The sequence below is a fragment of the Coturnix japonica genome, chromosome 1, assembly GCF_054131305.1.
Source record: "Coturnix japonica strain WE chromosome 1, WE-NBRP24, whole genome shotgun sequence".
Classification (NCBI taxonomy): domain Eukaryota; kingdom Metazoa; phylum Chordata; class Aves; order Galliformes; family Phasianidae; genus Coturnix; species Coturnix japonica.
Window position 1 is genome coordinate 55,652,146 of NC_140663.1, and position 17,791 is coordinate 55,669,936.

Here is a 17,791-nt window from a genome sequence, read left to right on the forward strand (position 1 = left end):
AGTTTTTACTTAATGGTTTGCATTCTTACCATCAAACTCAGCTAAATTTGTGTAAGACTGAAGGAAATTCCCATAGAACAGTATGTTAATCAGTGCTAATAGATTATCCAAGAACTAATTTTCACCATCTGAAAATAGAAATTGTTTCTAAAAGCTGACAAGGGAAACAATAATGAAAGAAACTCAGTCATCCAAACATGGAGGTTAAGAGTTGTCATTGTTAACTTCCCTTTTACAGGTAGTGGTTTCGCCTAAGAAAGATAAGTTAGAAATCTGGGAATGCACAGTCTTAACAATACGAGGAGCGGAGGGTCTGCTTAGTAGGGTAGTCCTTACAGGGAGTTGTAGGAAATGCAAGGTGTTGTGTAACCTCTCCCACCAGAAGGGCTGGGCAACACCTGCTGCTGCTATTTTCATTTCTTCACACTATATGTTGAGCTCTTTCTAGGTGTAATGTTTAGGAAATGCTTTTAAAGAAATATTCTATAGATTGAAACCAAAAGCTCTTAACTTTCTCTTATATGCTTCTTAAAATAGCGTTGTGGAAGTTGTCGCATGGGACAAAATTCTTGGCTTCTGTCTTGGCTTTTTTACATTGTTCAAGTAGTGTGAAGATATGGAAAATATGTTCAGTGAGAATATTATGGGTAGAAACTCTTGGTAGGAGATGAAGCTGCCTTTCCCCTCCCACTTGGGATGCAGTGTTTGGGAAAATGATCAGGAGTGGTTCAGGCTGATGCTACTCTCAACTAACTGAGGAGGCTGTCCACAGAGAAGACCCTCACACCTTGCATAAATGGAAAGGCAGGGGGGATGGGGAAGATGTTTTAGATAGTGATTTGTGTCTCTTTCATTATGTGGCGAGTAGGGCTTAAGCTCAAGGTCTGTATCTGTCTGCTTCTTTTTCTTGCTTAGAAATATTTTGCAAAAAAAAAAAAAAAAAAGGTTCTAGCTTTGCTTTTGAACTTCAGTACCAGGATCACAGCACTTCTTGGAGATTTCTGGACCACGCTACTGTAAATACTACTTCAGTTACCTAAACTTTGCCTTTTTTTAATACACTTCTTTCACTTTTGAAACAGTAGGTCTGTTAGAAATCTAAACAGTGAAGAAAGCATGGCTTAATTTAAAAATTATAGTGGAAGAAATTGTTTGAGGAACATTGTCAGATGAGACCTGAATTTTGTTAGGAGCGTGCTTTGTAGATCTTCATAATTGATCAGATCATCCTGTGAACAGATTTCAAAGTAGTTATTTACTTCTCCTACTCGAGTTATCTCCGAGCTTATATAATCAAGCAGGTTACTAGCAGCTATAGCAAGACTCATGCAATATTGGTATAACGTGCATTTGCTCTCCATAGAAAGCAGATTTTATGTGACTTAAGGTGTTTTGAAAAGTTAGAGGGTTTTCTTGTTTGTTTTTAGCTGAACACGATGCTCTGCACAGAAAGGATAATTCAGTCATTATTACCTGTGTTCCACTTTTTGTTCTGCATTGTTTTATTTTCTGTGACTTTTGTAAATATGACATATCTGTGTATATAAGTGTTCATTGTTTAATGAGTTTTATTAGTGCATATATACAGATATACGTATATACTTTCTTGCTCTTGGGGCCATGTCGTGCATCTGATATGCTCATTTAACAAAGCTTAATGAGCATTCCATGTTTATACCATTTCAAGCATGGTACATTGTCCTTGTGAAGGCCGTTTTGAATTTGAAGAAGAGTATCCTTGCCAAGGACATTAGTTGGCTGTAACTGATGAAGAAGTCAGCTAGCTAAAATGTACTTTTACCTCTTGGTGCCACTGTGAACAGGATTTTTTGCTCTATGCTTTTCCTCTCTTTCACTTAGCTTTCCAGTTATCACAGATGAGACCAAAATCATTTCATGCTGATCAGTATAATTTAGCTACTTCAACATAATTTAGCTGCTATGTCATGAATTCACTGCAATTCTATGGGTCACGTTGAATTCTTACTTGTATTTTTTCTTCACATAAAAAAGTGGATCCAAAATAAAACCTCTTTTAATAGAGATCCAGATCTGTTTGTTAAAAGATTTGTGGGGAAGAAGAAAAAAAGAAAAAAAGAAAAGATTGCAGTGAAACCCATGCCTTCCTGTCGCATATTTTCATCAAAAGGTTGTTGACATTTTTCCTTCTATATCCAAGTTATGATCTCATTGTTCACTGGAATATTAAATGTTAACTTAATTTGCTGAAGTTCTCCAGTAAATCTTTATTAGACTCCTGGTTGTTTCTAACAAAATGGGTATGCAGGTGATACATTCTATATTATAGGTGTATTGCCAGATATTTCTTGCTTTCTGTGAAGATTTTGGGCTTTGGAATCCAATGTTATCTATTAGCTAAAATAGCACCTAAAGTTTCTTGAAAATGTTGATAACAAAAATCATCTGTCTTTATCTTCTTTTATGACAAGGTTTAATGTGGTTTCACGACTTACTGATTTTTACCATCAAATATACAGGAATATTCAATATTGCGCTTCTCATCTCATAAAATAGGCAAAGCAGAAGTGAGTATTGGTTTAAATTAGACACACTCATATTTTAGCTCTCTGATAGAGCAGTTCCTTGGATTGTTGTGATGTATGGAGTAAGTTCACCAGAATTCTTTAATCAAAATGAGTATTTTTAATAATAAATATCTTCCTGCCTGCATTTTTAGACCTGTGAAAACTTACAGTTGTACCTTGTGTTGTTTCTTCCAAAGCCTATTTAAGCTGCAATTCCCATTAGCTTCAAGTTTTGGCTTGGGCCCTTGTTTTCCTGTAAAATACTACAAATATTTTTGCTTTAGATTTATTTGTGACCATCTGAAATATATCATAGACATTAAAGTTTCCTTAAAAAATGGGTAATCATTTAGACTGAAGTATGATTTATTTTAAGACCTTTTTTTTCCCTCTTTTGCAATCTCTGAAATGTGTGTCTGATAGTGAATAAGTATTTCATGATGCCTCAGATCTTTCTAAATGTGCTTTTTATGAACTGTGTATAAAAGAAACCGAATGTATGTATTCTTTCAGCTTCTACCCATCCCATTCCTGCTGTTTTACTAACCCATTATTTAGCTTCCTGACAGATTTAATGAGGAATTACTTAAAGCATTTGCAGAAACCATTTGAAAAATGACATAAACTCATCATGATATAAAAAGTGTGAAAAAACCTACAGAGTTGAGAAGAAATCTTTTAATGTTCTTAGTTTGCACTTGGAGAATAAATGTATCTCACAGATTCTATTAATGATTAGGAAGAAATCTTCTATTATTATTACTATTCTTAATATGAGCTCCAGTAAAGAGCAAGACTGGCATATAGCTTTGATATCTCAATATTGCAGCACATGGATGGATGTGGAAACAGCCCTCAAGGCTGGGGATAGTTTAGATCTAAAAGTAAGGTAGAAGTGAAGTCATGCAAGGCAAGATAAGGGGAAAGTATTTTGTTACTGTTACGTAGATGAAAGAGTTCACTAGAATATAGCCAAGACACCTGACATAGTATAGGAAGCCACTGAGTAACAGATATACTAAGCTATGTCTGTCAGTGTGAATCTGTCACCTAGTGCACAGAGTTGTTAATGATGCTCCATGGGCTCCATGTTATCCATTTAGATAACACTTCTCTAAATGTTATAAGAAAATAGCTATTAAATACCCTGCCTGTTCCAACAAGCTCAGTCATATGGTCTTACTTCTGAGAAGCAGTTAGCAGGTGGCTTTCTGTGATGTTTATTCTGAGATTATTCTATCTGGCCAAATCTGGAAGGCAAATGGGAAAGAAGAGCAGGTGTTGGAAGCTTGGGAGTGTAGAAACAGAGGGACATTCCTGGGCTACTTTGGAAGACAGTGAACAAACAGGAGTAATAGGAGATGAAGATCAGTTTGCAAGTGAGAGTTCAGTAGCAGGCTCACAACTCTTAACATTTATTCATCAAATACTGAGAAGACTAGGAAATAGGTTGTGGAAGAATTCTTTTTTTGTTGCTCTTGAAACATCTTCAAGTAACAGAGGTCATTAATTTCCCTGAATAGTAAGTTTAAGATACAGATTTCTTTGTAAGGCTTAGTATACAAATTTCATACTGTGTGTTATTCAGTATGAAGTAAGTCAAAACTCATCCCTCGTAGATAAATCTATCTACAATCAACTATCCATCAACTATCCTTTTTGTTTTCTTCTTCTTTTCAGTTTAATGGGAGGGTAGAACTGAGGGAAAAACCAAGGGATCTGAATACTGAAAAATGTTTAAGAGCTAACTGACCACTGGTGTTGTTTATGTGGAGCGTTATAGCAGCCAGAAAAGGACTGGTTCTCATAGAGTCGGGCAGCATCTCTGTATCATGACTAAGGCCCCCTGACACTGCTGGTTTTGGTCTGAGATCTGGACAACCCAAGTCAATCCTGCTCTAGAAGGGCTGAGGTTCATTAAGCTGACCGGGCTCTGCACAGAGCATTACGTGGTGACTCCACTTGGGTCCTCTCCTTCCAGAGCTGCACTCATTTTGCAGCTGACAGGCTTCCCAGCTGGAACTTTGTACAGGGAAAAAGTGACTGTGTTATTTCCAGACCCAAACTGACCCTGAAAGCAGGAGAAGGGAGAGACTCTGCTGATCTTTGACCTGTACCATTGTTCGTGCCTTTTTCCTAAGGTGAACCATAGCTGTTCTCTCATCAGCTGTTTGTGATAACTGTTACCACTGAGAGTTCCTTTTGGCCTTGAAGAAGTTCAAAGTTTTCTTATAAAAGCAGAATATTAAGTGAAACTAGCTCGTCAAATATTAGCTTAAATGTTTTTTTCATGAACTATGAATATACATATATATAAAAGAAGATTTATCTTTTTTCCTCTAGACATAAACAGACGTGTCTCATCAAACTGCAGTTTGAAAGCACCTCTACAAGTCTCTACTCAGCAAGATGGGCATGTGTTTTACTAGCTTCTGCCCCATTCTCCTTGGCAACTTGCATTTGTCTTTTGAGTTTGGAGGTTCTCCTTGTTCCTTGCCTTCGAATAGAGAGGAGTGATTCATTGTCTTCATAGGACTTTGATGGGAGGCAATGTGTTTCTGCCTCTGCACAGCCAGAAGACTCCTTGTTTATTTTTTTGCCCAGTACTTTTGACTCATCCTGTTAACCATTCATTCTTTTCTATTAAACTGTCACCTCAGAGAAGAAAATAATAAATTACCGTATAGATGGGGACAGCTTCTCTTTTCAAGTACATTGTGAATTACACCTTAACAGACATGTTGTCAAATTCCTCAGAGTCAGTTGACATTGGATAGTGTGACACAAACTATGGATCCTGTAAAACATTTAGCTCTGATAGGAAAGGCTTTCAGTTATCCTGGAGTGATTGATGAGATATTCAGGGAAGAGTGTTTTAAAAGACTGAAAAAAACCTCTATCTGGTGTTCTTTTTTCCCTTCCAATTAAAAATAGGTTTCCCCAGTGTTTTCCTTATCAGAATTACCAGATTTGTAACACTACCTGTTTATAAAACAAAACAACAACAAAAACTTGGTTTGTTGATTGTCTCAGTTTAATCCTTTGAGATAAAATAGAAAACCTTCTTTAAAGATAGTTAGGCACAATTAAAACTGCTATGTATCAGTCATTCATTCCCAGCATCTCCAGTATGTATCTTGGGGTTCTTACTGTTCTTAGAGATCTCTATGGAATGCTGTCAAATTTACTGAATATCAAAACGTATCGAAATGTTCCACTGCATTCTATTGGGTCTTCAGCAGGTGGGACTAAAAATGCTTGCGCATAGAATTTTCACAGGGGACATTGCTGATGTCAACAGAAGGCAAGCCCATATCTCAGACGCTAATAACCCCATTTAGCAGCACTGTGTTGATTAAAGTCATCCAGTTTATAGACTGGAGGGCAGAGCACACATTGTGACATGAGGAAAATGCATTGTTTTGGTGGCTGAGTCAAAGGGAAGCACAGGAAAATATTTTTTTCTGAGATTTGCTCTCAGCAGGTAATTTATAGTAGCACACACAGTTCTCGTATGAACAGATGTAACTTCACTGAGCTTGTTATTTTAATGCTCTTACATCAGGAGCTGATTAGCCCAATTAAGACTGGGTTTTAGATTCCCAGTGAAAATCAGCACTAACTAATGTGTGAAAGAAAATCTCTGAGCCCTTCACATCTCTATTCCTAGCAAATGGCAAAAACGTTAAGAACTAAAAAGCCTGAACAAGCCTGACCTGCAGTAGAATACATGCCTCCGAAGCTCCAAAAGGTGCTGTGGTGATCTGATGTTGCCATAGGTCCCTGTATTCACTTCACACCATGCTGAACTCATTAAAAATCAGCATGTCCTTTTTGTTTTAGTGTAGCTCCTCATTGCTTTTTATGATTGAAATGGAGATAATCACTGACTTGCATTTCTTTGTCACAGTCTCACAGAGTCTTTAAGGGGTTCTTAGGAGCTCAGCCAGCCTGTATCATGTCCCAGTCATTCATTGCCTCACAGCAAATGGAAATGATAGGGAAACAGAACAGTTTGTATTTAATAACTCAGTGCTCTTCTCTGAGGTCATGCCATGTATAATCTGTTTCTGCTCCCCAAGTATCTTCTACAGAAATGTCAACCTGTCCTTTCATTTGGTAGCTAGATTGACACTCCTACAGCCTCAAACATTCAACTTTTTAATCTTTTTTTCGTACTGACTTTCCTTGTCTTTATGGCATGTGGCAGTAAAGGCATGTTTGAAGCTATTAATCTTTAGAGTAGAGTGTTTCAGAAGAGAGCATTCTTTTACTTGACACAAGCAGAACTTCCATCGTGGAGCAAAAAGACCAAATGCTGTCTTCCAGTTTTCACCGATGACAAGAAGTCATTTCACGACTGTCATGGCTTTAAATAATAGGGTTGCAAATCCGGCAGAACATTTAAAAGGATTAAACACAGAAGGAATAAAGTTAGCTCTGGCACAGCTGCTTGGATTTAAGTAGATAGGAGTCTCTTTGAATTTCAGATATGTACGTGTAAGCCATATGCATTCTGCTTAACTCTTTCCCTGCACAGTGCTCACATACTTCACTCTGAAGGGACGTAGAAGAACAGTTCAGCCTTTTTAAGTCATGTGGGCTACCAGTTGCAGGTGTGACTGAGGGTGAGCCAGGTTCTATGCATGTTGCTGACACCAGTGAGAACTACCATTGTGTGAAGTAGGGAGATTGCTTATGTTGAACATTTCTTATCCAAGCTGCATGATGCCTGCAGAATCTGACTCAGTTTATGTGCTCTGCCAAGTCTAGCAGATGAAGAGGCTCCATAAAATGTTTGCAGGATGTCTGAGATATTAGAGTAGGATTGTAAATCAGGCATTTGCATTATTCCTGGCAAAGCCTGCTAGAACAGTTTCTTCTGTATTTATGAAACCTACCCAGACCTTTTCATCACACAGCATTCTGCTGTCTTCTTTCTCTCACTATCTCCTGTAAGTTGTTGGGGAAAACTTTGCTTTGGACTTCTGCAAAATAGTTTGTATAGATTAAGCCATCATTTCCCTTCTATATTTACAGGCTGCTCTGTCTGTCAGGCACCACTTTCTGTTCATCTGAGCTTTGTGCTGAAGTGACGGGCCCTTTTATTAGGGTCTGTATGAGTTTTAAGCTCTTGCATTCCAATGCTGCAAGGACCATGGTGACCATCTTGGCATATGAGAGAATTGCACAATATCCTTCTTTCTCTTCTTCTTCTTGACACAATGGTACCTGCAGTAGCTGTACATAAATATTTCTGAAGTTGTTATCTATGTACTTGAGAATATAACCAAAACCTTCTCCTGCTGTCTGAAGTAAGAAGAAACTAATGATTTGGTTATGCTTGATTGCACCCACTGGAGATCAGCACGGATTTTCATAGGAAGCAAGGGGAAGCATTCTGGCCTCATACAAAAAGGAAATGTCATGGTGCTGGATTTGATGCTCACTCTGTGGGAAGCTGCACTGCTCTGTGCCGTACCTGTTATCATTTAGACTCCTGACAGTAGATTACTCACAGATTCATCCACTTGACTGAGACAAAGAATAGAAATGCATTTCAGAGGCCATCCTTGTTCTAAAGAGAAAAGGTTACTGGTATTGAGCTTTAAGTAGCAGCAATCAGGAAATTAGATTCTTTCCTATCACATGAAGTTTGATCATTTCAATTTATCTCACTCCTTCCCACTGAACGGTTAGGCTGAGAACAAAAGATCTAACAGCGCTAGAGATAAAAAGTGATCTCCGGTAGTTCTCCAGGTGGTCTGAATCTCTCTAATGCTCAGAAGGATGCTGAGGTCTGACAATCTGAGTCATGCAAGCTGTGGCTAGATTAATGTGGGGAAAACTTATTTTGACACTTGTGAATCATAATAGAAAATAATGAGCCCCAAAGCAGGTTTTTTTTTTCATGTTCAGCTACTTCTCTTAACTCCTCCAAATACTGTGGAGTACCTGCTGTATTGGTTCCTCCTTTCCTTTCTCTATGAAAAGACATTGTCAAAAGCACTGTTTAGAAGTTGTGAGGACTTTCTTGCAAACTTTTTCTTAAAGATCACGGTGAGATGGCATCTGTAATAACTGCTTTAGGGATATAAATTCTTTGGAGAAATTTTGAGTAGCTTTATTGACACTTTTTATATTAGATGTGAGCAAAACAACTTCATCATCTGCAGAATAATGATGGGTATAAGGTTTAAACTCAGATCCCAAATGCAGCCCATTACAGCTGTCTGGTTAAAATAATTAATTGCCAATGTTAAAGGAAGACAAATGTAAATGTCCACTGCTTCTGAAAAGAAAAAAAATAAAGGCAACAACTGATGTTACTTCTATCAGGAAAAAGGTGTTCCTGTCAGATAAGGAACCACACAAATATTCCTCACTAAATCTCCCCATCAGATGCACAGCCTGTGTATTGCTGTTACTAACCCCTTGCTCTGTAATCTCTCTGTATATATGTCTAATTTATCAGTTTCTTGTAGATTGTCAGCAGCCTGCTGCCTCCATACCGCCACACGGCTCACAACTAGCCAGGGGGCCAGATTGCCAGAATGTCAGGTAAACCAAACTAACTCTTTTCTCTTTGCACATAGCTGCATGCACGTCTGCAACTCCCCTTGTCTTCCTTGTTCAAAACCTCTTTGCTACGGTTCTTCACTAACAGCACCTTGAGCAACAGTGATGATTTCTGCAGTGACAATACAAACACGAACCACAGATCCATGCACTTACATCAATGCAAAAATGTTAAAAGAATGCAAAGTTGTATCTTACAGCCCTCATTTGTTCTAATTGTTTTTGCAGTTCCTCCATGTTGCCAAAACAGCCGTGATTTTACTATGTTGCTAGATAAATTTATTTAAAGGGAGGACTTGATCTTTAGGGCTGGGCACAGATTTCCATTTTCATAAGGTGGCATTTTAAAGGTACTTGAGATATCTCAGCAGGCACAAAAAACAAGAAAAAAAGAGATGGCAATGCATTTTTATCAGTTCATAGTATAGTGACAGTGTGCACACAGTCACTTCTCATTTGAAAGAGTTTCCGTTCTTTTTAGACCTTACCCTGATCTGCAGTGACCCATCTGATCTACAGCCCTATTTGCAATGAAACTATTTCCCATGGAATGCTAAACTTCATGTGTAGAAGCCTGCTGTAATAATGCAAACTGGAGGAGGGATGGGCTGCGGCTTTCAGGCTGCACATGAGGCACTGCTGAGCACTCCTGCCAGCTCACAGGTCTGTCAGCAGCCTTGGAACAGCCTCTTCATATGCACTTCTCTGTTATTCCTCTCCTAAATGCTACCAAACTATTGCTTCTTCAGTTTTAAATATCCTTCTCAGAAGGGAAGAGCTACATGACTTAACACTGCTGTGCACTTGTTGGCAGGCATTGCCTTGTTCAGCAGATTAACCTGCAGAAAGGGGCACATTCCAGGGGAAAGCCTCAGGGCTTTCGGGTTTGTCCCTGAGTGCTTCCTTAGTTAGAAAGATCTCATTGGCCACAATCAGAGCTGGATATGTTGGTCAAGAAGGTGCAGTTGTGCATCTCAGTTTTTCACAGTAGTTTTGAAGCTGTGATGATTCCAGTGCGTATGTTTGGGGGATCCTCACTGGAAAAGCTAAGAGCAGATGGAAGCCGAATGAAATTCCAAGATACATCTAGTCGACTTGTTTAGCTGTACATCTGTCTTTTTGCTCATGCCTGCGTGTTTCTGCTAGAACCTGATCTGGAGAATCTAGGGGAACCTTTTGTTAGAGATGTTCAAAGTAAACCTACGAAGCAATGTGTGAGAAGCTCACTCCACATTCCATGCCTCACCTCAGTTTCTAGGTCCAGAACTGTGGGCAAGCAACCAGACGTAGGCCTACCTTGAAAAGTAATGGATGACATTCACCCCTTCCTAGCATCAGTAGCTGTCTGTTTGATCTATTATATTGCGCATGACTGAGATAATACTGTCATCCAATGTCTACAAGAATGTGTCTGTCTTTGGACCAGATGCTGGGCCCAAGTTATCTAAAAACCAATAAAAACAAAACAAAAGTCCTGATACCGCAAGTTAAACCAATATTCATTGTTCTGTAAGGAATTATAATCTCATTTCTTGGAAAACAGGAAATACAAAGTAGGGCTAAATGTTAAGGAAATAAGATTGAAGATGAATAGGTAAAAAGAAAGGGCTGCATTCTGAAAATATCGCTGGTCTGTTTGTATTTTCCATTGCCGATTCGTTACATTTACAACCTATGCCAGAAATTATTGCATGTGAATGATGTCTTTAAGAAACAACAGAGTATTTACTAACACCAAAGGGCTTTGCATGACGTTTTTCAATTGATTTTAGAAATATATGATGAGCTTTTTGAGTTCTGGGAGGGGAGAGAGCTGCTTAAAACCAGACGATAACAGCAACGTGAAAAATTACATGGACCGTATTCATCAACTGAATCGATATCTTCCCAAATGATAGCAGCCTTTAAAGAGAGCATTACAGAAATGTTTAAAAAGCAGCAGATATCCTTTGGGCAGAAATGTAACAGTATTCTCAGTCCGTAGCCAGCAGCTTTAAGTTCTTCCATATCTTTCTATCACTTTGTGTTCTTTATCTCACCTGCCATCCTCTACTGCCTGTAACTGTCAATGTACCTGGTAGCTCAGCTCCAGGACCTGCTGCCACCATCACCCATCCTGCCATAAAAAGCACCCCGCATGCCATGTGTCACTTGCTGGTTCTGTTTGATGGATAATGCAATTTTTTGCTTGGATAGTGCCACATTAATCTGCATAACCAAACTGGGTGTATTGTTCTTCTGAAAGGAGGGCAGCACAGCAATAGAGTGTTAGGATGAGATTCAAATCTACTAGGATTGTAAGTGATGGGTGTATGTATGTCGCTGCCACGGTGCCTGTACTGATAACCCTGTTATATTTTTCTCTTCTCAATGCCCTTAATATTTATTACTGGTTGAAATGGGAATGGTGAGACAAAGTTTTCAATTCCTTTTGTGGACAAAAGTATACTAAGTATACTTGTATTAGAAAGTGAGAAACAACACAGAATTAGTGTGAAGAAAAGAAGGATGTAATTCTAAGCATAGTGCTTCCTAAATGGAGCATATTCTGGAATAGTTTTTGTTACAGTATTTGCAGTCAAGGTTGATTTTGTGCTGAAATTAATGCCAAAATGCTAATGAGACTGAATGTGTATAGAGGAGAATTCTACTTGTTTCAGAGGTCCCGTTTCAGGTCATTACTGCACAAAACCAGTCTTAAGCGTGGCCATTTTCTCACCAGTCCTCTCTCTTGAAGCTAGAACTTCATTCATTGTTTATTTTTAAAGCTGGGAAGAAAGCCCCAAAAGACAAACATGCCTCTGCTAATGAGAAAGGGTAACGTTGGGTTTCTATTCCTTTTTGACAATTAGAAGAGTCCTTTTGAGGAAAAAAATATGAAATAAAATGGGGCAGCAGCAGAGGAGAGCAGGGCAATCTCTGTAGAGAAACATGACCATCTTTTTTGTCTTCCCATGTTAAAGTTTGAATTCACTTCTATTTCTCTGAAGGACTTAGTAGTTCTTTCTTAAAGACTATCTTGAAAGCTTAGGAGGTGCTGAAGGCTGGATATGGCTCTTAAGGAGTGGATAGCTTCTAGAGTAAATGCAAACCTTTTGGGTCCATCTCCAGATACTCCTGAGACAGACTCATTTGAGAAGAGCAGGAAAAGATGGGTAGTAGATGGGAAGTAGGAAACTAGATGGGTAGTTTTAGATGATATATGAACTGAGGAGTCATAGTCGTAAAAAGCAATTAACTCTTTGGGACTGACTTACTCAGCCAAATTCAAAATGGAGCCTGTGAGGTCCTGAGCTCCCGTAACTCACTCTTACCAGCCATTCTGTCATCAGGCAGCTCATCTTCAGGGGCAGAAACATGAAGCAGAGTTTAACTGAAGACATGCAAGTTTCTGATCTTCAAAGAAGCCTGGAGGTGCAGGGGCTCCAGCTCCTGTTGAATTGCAATACCTGTGGATTTTGGGGGTGTAATCTCCTGGGCTGCCTTGCTTTGAAAATGTGGACTTTGCCATCTGCTTTCTTAATGGCAATGGTACACACTTGTTTCTGTCTCGGGAAGTGCAGTACCATTTCTTTGTTTCCTGTATGTAGAACTACAGACACTTTCAGTACTGCTGGCATTTCCAATGGCAGACTTTCAAATACCTCTGGCATTTCAGATTGATTCATTTCCAGCAGTAGGCTAATTGCGTGCCTTCAGCCAGCACTCAATAGTCTGTACTGCAGAGATAATATGCATGGATTTTAAAGAAGGAAAATGGAAAAAAACAGATTTTATTGAAGACAGGGCTGTGAATTGATTGTGATTCATCACATATTGAGCTTGGAATAACTTCAAGACCATAGAACGCTTGAAGGATTAAGGGAAAAAAAACACCCTTCTCCGAGACATATTTTTTTGAATAGATTACATTTATTTGTATAATGCTTTGGAATCTTGCTTTGCCATATGCTTACCTCGAAAGTTTAATGGCTGACACTTAGCTTGGCATCAGCTAGATAAGCTGAAGTTCACCTTCATAAGACAGGATGGGCCAAGGCTGAGGAATGATTTGGGGCTCACTTGAGCAGCGTCTGCATTGCCTGCTGCTGCGCAGTATACACTGCTGAGCTAAGTAAGCAAACCTGTGTATTTGAAGCTTGGCTTGAACGTTATGGAACTGTGCACCAAGGAGTGGGGTTGTGTTCATGTTAACTTCTCCTTGTCTTTGTGCTGCCACTAATAGACCACGACTCCAGCCACGTCTGGTTTATTGAAAGCTAGCTCAGACCCCTCTGCACTATATGACAGGGCACGCAAACAGCAATATATGTGTGTGTTGTGAACTGCCAAGCAGGCTGTCTACACCATGTCATGTCATACATCCAGGTGCTGCTAAACATGTGCATGCTGGGGATTTTCTTTCTTTATGCTGCGTATCTGAGGATGCAGATTTAGGGATGAGTTCTCCTCACCTTTTAGAGTTTGTTTCCAGCCTTGTACAACTTACATGCACATAAAACCTTGCCGTGTATTTTAAGCACTTGTTTTTCTTTCTAATTTTCAGTCCTAGTGCTCTTCCTGAAGAGCAGCCACATTCCAGCTCTCAGTGTGCCCCTCTCAACTGTCTCTCTAAGCCTCCTCCTTACCCCTAATCTTCATATGCAACGTAAGAGAAAACGCAAACAGAGTGGAGCTCGTGCAACAAAGGTTCGGGTTGTTCCCAGCGAGCGGGTAGACAATCCTGCCTTGTTGCTGCATCGATAAGTCTGGATTCATATCCACTGCTCTGGCAACTGAGGGAAGGTTGAGAAGAAGAACACAAAGCACAGAGCCCAACCTATCGAGAAGACTTTTTATGGTTCCTCTGATTGTATTCAAACTTTACTATCACAACTAAAGTGTAGTGAAATTTAATATCTCAACAGAAATGTTCCTCCCAGCTGCTTGGCTTTACCTCTGAAATAATGAGAGACTTAAGCCAATATTAATAAAGTATGTTACTAAACCCTACCCTCATAACCTCTGAGTTCAGCCATAGGAACCAGTTCACATTTTCTTTTGTCATTAAGGGTGTGATATTTCCTTCTTGCTTTATTTGCACCATAATTTTTTGTTTATAAAATGCAGTCTTTTTTTTTTGCAAGAGTTGTATTTAATTCTTTTTATTTTATTTTTTCTTTAAACAAGCAGAAATAGCTGAAGTGAAGAATGACTGTGTTAATATTAAAGAGAGGCTTGTTGTATTGGCCAGCACACGGCCAATTCTTATTGCACAAAAATGCTGGCAGTGGGTTGAATCGAAATGTTAGTGATGACTGTATATTTTGCTGCTGCACTGATACTGTTTATGCACTTGTTTTTTAATCCCTATTTCATTAGCTTCTGGTTTTGTTTGGGCTTTTCACTGGAAGATTATTATTTAGCGTAAGGAGCTGAGAGGATGATGACGTGTTGGTTTGTTTTCTGTTTTGCTGCATTGTAATTCTGTTTTTGCATTTCAGACAAGTAGATGAATTGGTGCTGTTTTTTGGAGTTACTTTCTATTTGGTATCTGAGAAAAAAAAAAGAAAAAAAAGAAAATCTAAAACAAATATAATGTCGTGTGCTAATTAAAAACATTCTTTCTTCCTGCTCCCATATTCAGGATACTAGCTTGAGGCCTTACCCTGAAAGACTAGTATGAATGGTGAAGTTGCAGGTATTCGGTGTGAAATATTCTAAGGTGAAATAACTCCTGCAGGTAAGCTTAATTAATGGTGTGGATCAAAGCTAGCAGGACTTCAGTGCATTTTTTCCTTGCCAAAAATCAACAGATACAGAACCTTAGCTCATGTCAGTTTATGACAAATACTCAGGTGATCTACACTACACAGACTCTATTGCAACAGTGCACAGTGCTCCTAGTTAAAGATTCTTTCCTGTAAAAGCTGAATAATTTGTTGGATTTCTCTTTTATTTATTTCATTACTTTTTTTTTTTTAATAGCAAGTTTCAGAACAAAATCAAGGATAGCAAAATTTACTTTGCACAGTACCTGACAGCAAGGTAAGCTGCTAAGCCGTAATGGTTCGGCATCTCTGGGGCTTCTCATCTAGTCATCACATAGAAGTCTTCATTGCTGCCCGCTTGTTGGTAGTTAGCAGTCCTTGCTCTGTCAGGTGGCCTTAATTTATTTACAGAACAAAGGCTTAGATGTTTTCATGTCTTTATTCCTTCTCTGCAGTTCGAGTGTGATTTACAAATGGGAAACACGGCGCAGCCTAAGATACAGAGCAGTTGGGCAAAAATTGCTGCAGATATGGTTGGAATAATTTTTCACATTCTGCCTGAGTCTGAGAAAATGAATTCGGGCTTCTGTTAGAAACAGTGCTTACCAAATGTTATGATACACAAAACATCAGCAGAGGAAAGAATCAGCGACCAATCAGTGTGCCTAATAATTATTATTTCCATGGTACCAGTAATGAAGGTGCTGTAAATAGAAATATTCTCTGTAATCAGCGGTGTGTGTCAGTTGTAGCCTTGGCAAAGGAGCTGAGCTATTGTAACAAAACACTCAGAGTCAAGGGTGAAGAAAATAGGAATAAACTGACATCAGATTCTGGTTGGATTGAACAGACAACTCTCGGCAATGTTCTGCTTAGGTTTACCATGCAATTCACATGGTTCTTGTATACACTTACATAACTATTTAGTGTCACGCTTAACCTACATGTTGTCTTGTCAGAAAAAAGTCAAATAAAATTCATTCAGCTCAATCATATTGTTTGATATGAATATTAGCTGCTATTTTGATTTTTACTGAAAAGCAAACAACAACAAAACCATTTTTGTTGGAGGCAAACGCTGCCTCCCATGAGCACCTCACAGTTCCTGACCTTGCAGACTGTCCTGGGTGTAGTTATCTTCTGAAACAGTGCTGATGCCTTTGACCAATAAGGACAGCTATTGTTGATGGTTAAGCAGAAAAAGAGTTTGTGTTGCACATGGAATAGAGTTATTGCAGTTACTTGGAATAGATTCTCCTATTTTCATATCCAAAACAAACATATTCCCTGAATTTTAGTTCAACAGGAATTCAGTGAAATGCATTTCTTTTCTATATAGATATGAATATATTGGGAAAGAAAAAATAATGTTGTAGTGGAATGTTTGTTTGGTAATGTATTTGTTTCCAATTGTGATTTGCAGAGCAACTTTGGGAAATTGAAACATACCAGTGTGTCCATGTTGATTAAGAGTTATGAAACAGCATTCAATGGTATAGAAATCGTGGCCCTGTTTTATAGAACTAAGTGGGTTTATTAAATTTTTTATCCTCTTAAGCTTTAAATTCTTCATTTCTAAGTTTTCAATTTACATTTTTTAATATGTAATAAAGCAAGTAAATGTTGGAAATCGAAGAGATCTAGAAACAAACCAATCTAAATGTACAAATGGCTGTAGTTATTGCATTGTAAGTTATAAAACTGTGTAGGTCCCCGGGGACAACTTTTGTCAGTTAACCAGTACAAAATAAAATGCATATCTTGAACTTGAGATGATAAACTCTTCTTTCTTTTTTTACGCAGCGATTGACGGCGTGCAACTTTATGAACCATTTTGTAGGCAATATTTACATACAGACAAAAACAGACACAAAAGCCTGGTTGTTTGGGGTTGTTTTTGTTTGAGCTTCAAAACCTACTTTCTTTGCCCATTTAGAATTGACTTATGGTGGGGTGTTACCTATTCTGATTTTTGAAGAATAACTAAAAAGGATACATACGTGCTCAGAGATACAGAAATGTGTCCTGCACGGGAAGGAAGGAATTCAAATTCTGCTCTGATTTTCATATATGAAATGAAGTTTTTGTTCTCTATGATTCTTTGCATTTGAAAGAGCATTTTCATTTCTGCTTTAGTTTTAATTGCTGAGAGAAATGGTACAATTCTGGAAATCCAGTTTATAGGGTGTGTGTAGAAATGGGGAGGGAAAAAGGGAGTGTGGGGGGGTGGGAGATGAATAAATAAATATAAATTGTAAGATGTAATAGTATGGAAAGTATATTTTCTATCAGAAGTTTAATGGAGGCTTTTACAGGAAGAGGAACTATTATAATTTCTCATGCTGATTGCATGGAAGTTTCTGGCTTCTAAGTGGAGGCAGTAGTGGTATTTGTTCTGATTGATCTGATTGACAGGTTGGCACCTCTGTGCTTTCTCCATCCACATTTTTCATAGTAACTGAGCGTAAGCATGGCTATACAGTAGGTTTCATAGGTTGAGCTGTAATTAATGTAACGCTGCAAGTTTTAATGCCAAGATGACCTTCAATTTATTTCTGATTAGAAAGGTTGTTAACGTGTTTAAGCCATTTACCACATTTAAGTGTTAACAAAAACACAGCCCAGTTCCCATTGCACCGCTAAAGACACCTGCAGGTCTGTGCCCTTATTTTGATACCAACCTTGCTGTTCAATGTGCAGCGCTAATGACAAGAGTTGTGCTGCCACAGCTGGACTGACCACCATCATCGTCATCATCAGGTGTAGATTACATGAGCCCTTCTGAGATCTGTCTCCCTGCTTTGATGGAAAATATCCATCCACCTAGGATATAAGAATTCTATGTTTGAAAATGGCAGGCCAGAAAATTCTTACTTCTTGTGTGATCTACATACTCCTCATGTTAAAAAGGCAAGG

At 38.6% G+C, this 17,791-nt stretch overlaps 1 protein-coding gene across 11 annotated transcripts in view; it reads left to right on the plus strand.

Moving 5' to 3' along the window:
• The window catches only part of BICD1 (BICD cargo adaptor 1), a 157,665-nt gene extending 141,019 nt beyond the window's left edge, over positions 1-16,646 (plus strand). For 4 of the 11 annotated variants that reach the window (XM_015866227.2, XM_085540972.1, XM_085540964.1 and 1 more), the window contains 2 exons: positions 9,032-9,107; positions 13,672-16,646. In XM_015866227.2, the coding sequence (XP_015721713.1) occupies positions 9,032-9,107; positions 13,672-13,759 (164 nt within the window). In that variant the 3' untranslated portion in view covers positions 13,760-16,646. Of the gene's footprint in view, positions 1-9,021; positions 9,108-13,671 lie in introns of all 11 variants that reach the window. The other 7 variants (XM_015866217.3, XM_085540968.1, XM_085540957.1 and 4 more) reach the window with 4 other exon arrangements.
• Positions 16,647-17,791: the final 1,145 nt, after the last annotated feature.